Source organism: Aplysia californica, unplaced genomic scaffold, assembly GCF_000002075.1.
Source record: "Aplysia californica isolate F4 #8 unplaced genomic scaffold, AplCal3.0 scaffold00101, whole genome shotgun sequence".
NCBI classification, from domain to species: Eukaryota; Metazoa; Mollusca; class Gastropoda; order Aplysiida; family Aplysiidae; genus Aplysia; species Aplysia californica.
The window spans coordinates 1,566,326-1,567,617 of record NW_004797371.1 but is presented as its reverse complement, the minus strand read 5'-3'; the positions used below and the strand labels follow the sequence as shown (position 1 = coordinate 1,567,617).

At 44.4% G+C, this 1,292-nt stretch overlaps 1 protein-coding gene across 1 annotated transcript in view; it reads left to right on the top strand.

The window, feature by feature from the left end:
- Window positions 1-1,292, top strand: part of LOC101853541 (VAO-type flavoprotein oxidase VAO615) — a gene marked incomplete in the record, with an annotated part of 16,939 nt that overhangs the window by 6,411 nt on the left and 9,236 nt on the right. Inside the window, 1 exon segment of the mRNA XM_013080817.2 lies at window positions 1,123-1,273. Coding sequence (XP_012936271.1) covers window positions 1,123-1,273 — 151 coding nt within the window.

Sequence of the window (1,292 nt, the reverse complement as noted above, 5' to 3'; positions counted from 1 at the left end):
AGAGAGAGAGAGAGAGAGAGAGAGAGAGAGAGAGAGAGAGAGATTGTGAACAATAAAATGTGTCAATAAAGAACTGTATTTTTGTACCAAGCCCATTTTTTAAAAAATATAGTTGGAAAATATATAAAGAATAGGCTATGTCATTGTAGGATTTATATGACGTAGTCTGTTTTCATGTGAACCCTTCATAATTGATTATGTCTGTGGTCAAAGAGGTTATATTATATAATACTAGAGCTCGCGGCAGTGACGTCACACGTGTCAGACACGGAGGTCTTCTTACCCTCATCGCATGGCCAGCGTGCCTCCATTTACATGAACAATCTGAGCCCCCACCTCGCTCCCCACGAGCTCTAGTATTTAAAAAATATTAAACACCACCCTGCCTCCATATTTCTGTGCAAGCGTGTACATTTCCTCCTGAGACCGCCGAGATGCCTCCACGTGAGTCTCGAAAAGTACTCACCCTTCTGTTGAACTGCGCATGTCTGGCCCTTGAGGTTCAACGTCCCAGAGTGGGCACACGCAGTCCCCGTTCGTTTACGTGGGGGGACATCACTGCAGCGAACTGTAGTACTAAAATGACCTCTGTCACCAAAGATTATCTAATATACCATCGTATACACGATCTTTATAGGCACACGCAGCAAAGATTCTTTGCACGCAGTCCCCGTTCGTTTACGTGGGGGACATGACTTCCACAAACTCTAGTACTAAATATATTAACATCTTTGTGATTGTGCCCAATGATTGTGCCTATGTTACAGGTTTGTGGGTGGTTGGCAGGTGCTCCGGTGTGGTTTGCTCCTTCTTTTCCGTTAAATATCTATCGTCTTGATCACTCCTCCTTCTTTTTTTGTGTTTGCTACTCTCTTGTAACACCTCTAATCTTCGGTACTTATCGCGACCTGAATTCTTTCTTGTCGTATCTCCATTGTTTTTTAAAGTGAAAATGTGACATCATCTTCGAATCAGCTCCTTTTTGTTCTCAACTGTTTTCACTGTTAATAAAAATGGAGATACGACAAGAAAGCACTGAATTGTGATATTATGACCGACCTTATTTATTGTGTTGCAAGTGCCGTAAAACTCTTACTAAAACTAAAACTAACTATGTTACAGGTGTCTACTTGCAACGCTTGTGGCTGTGGTTCTGCTCGCCGCGGTGAGCGGTCACGTGCGACAGGAGAAAATCCCGCCAAACCGATGTCTGCCTGGCCAGGGATGTTTCCCCAGTCGTGCTCACCTGGCTGAGTTTGCCGCCACCCTGACGGTTAGTGGGTGGGGGGGAG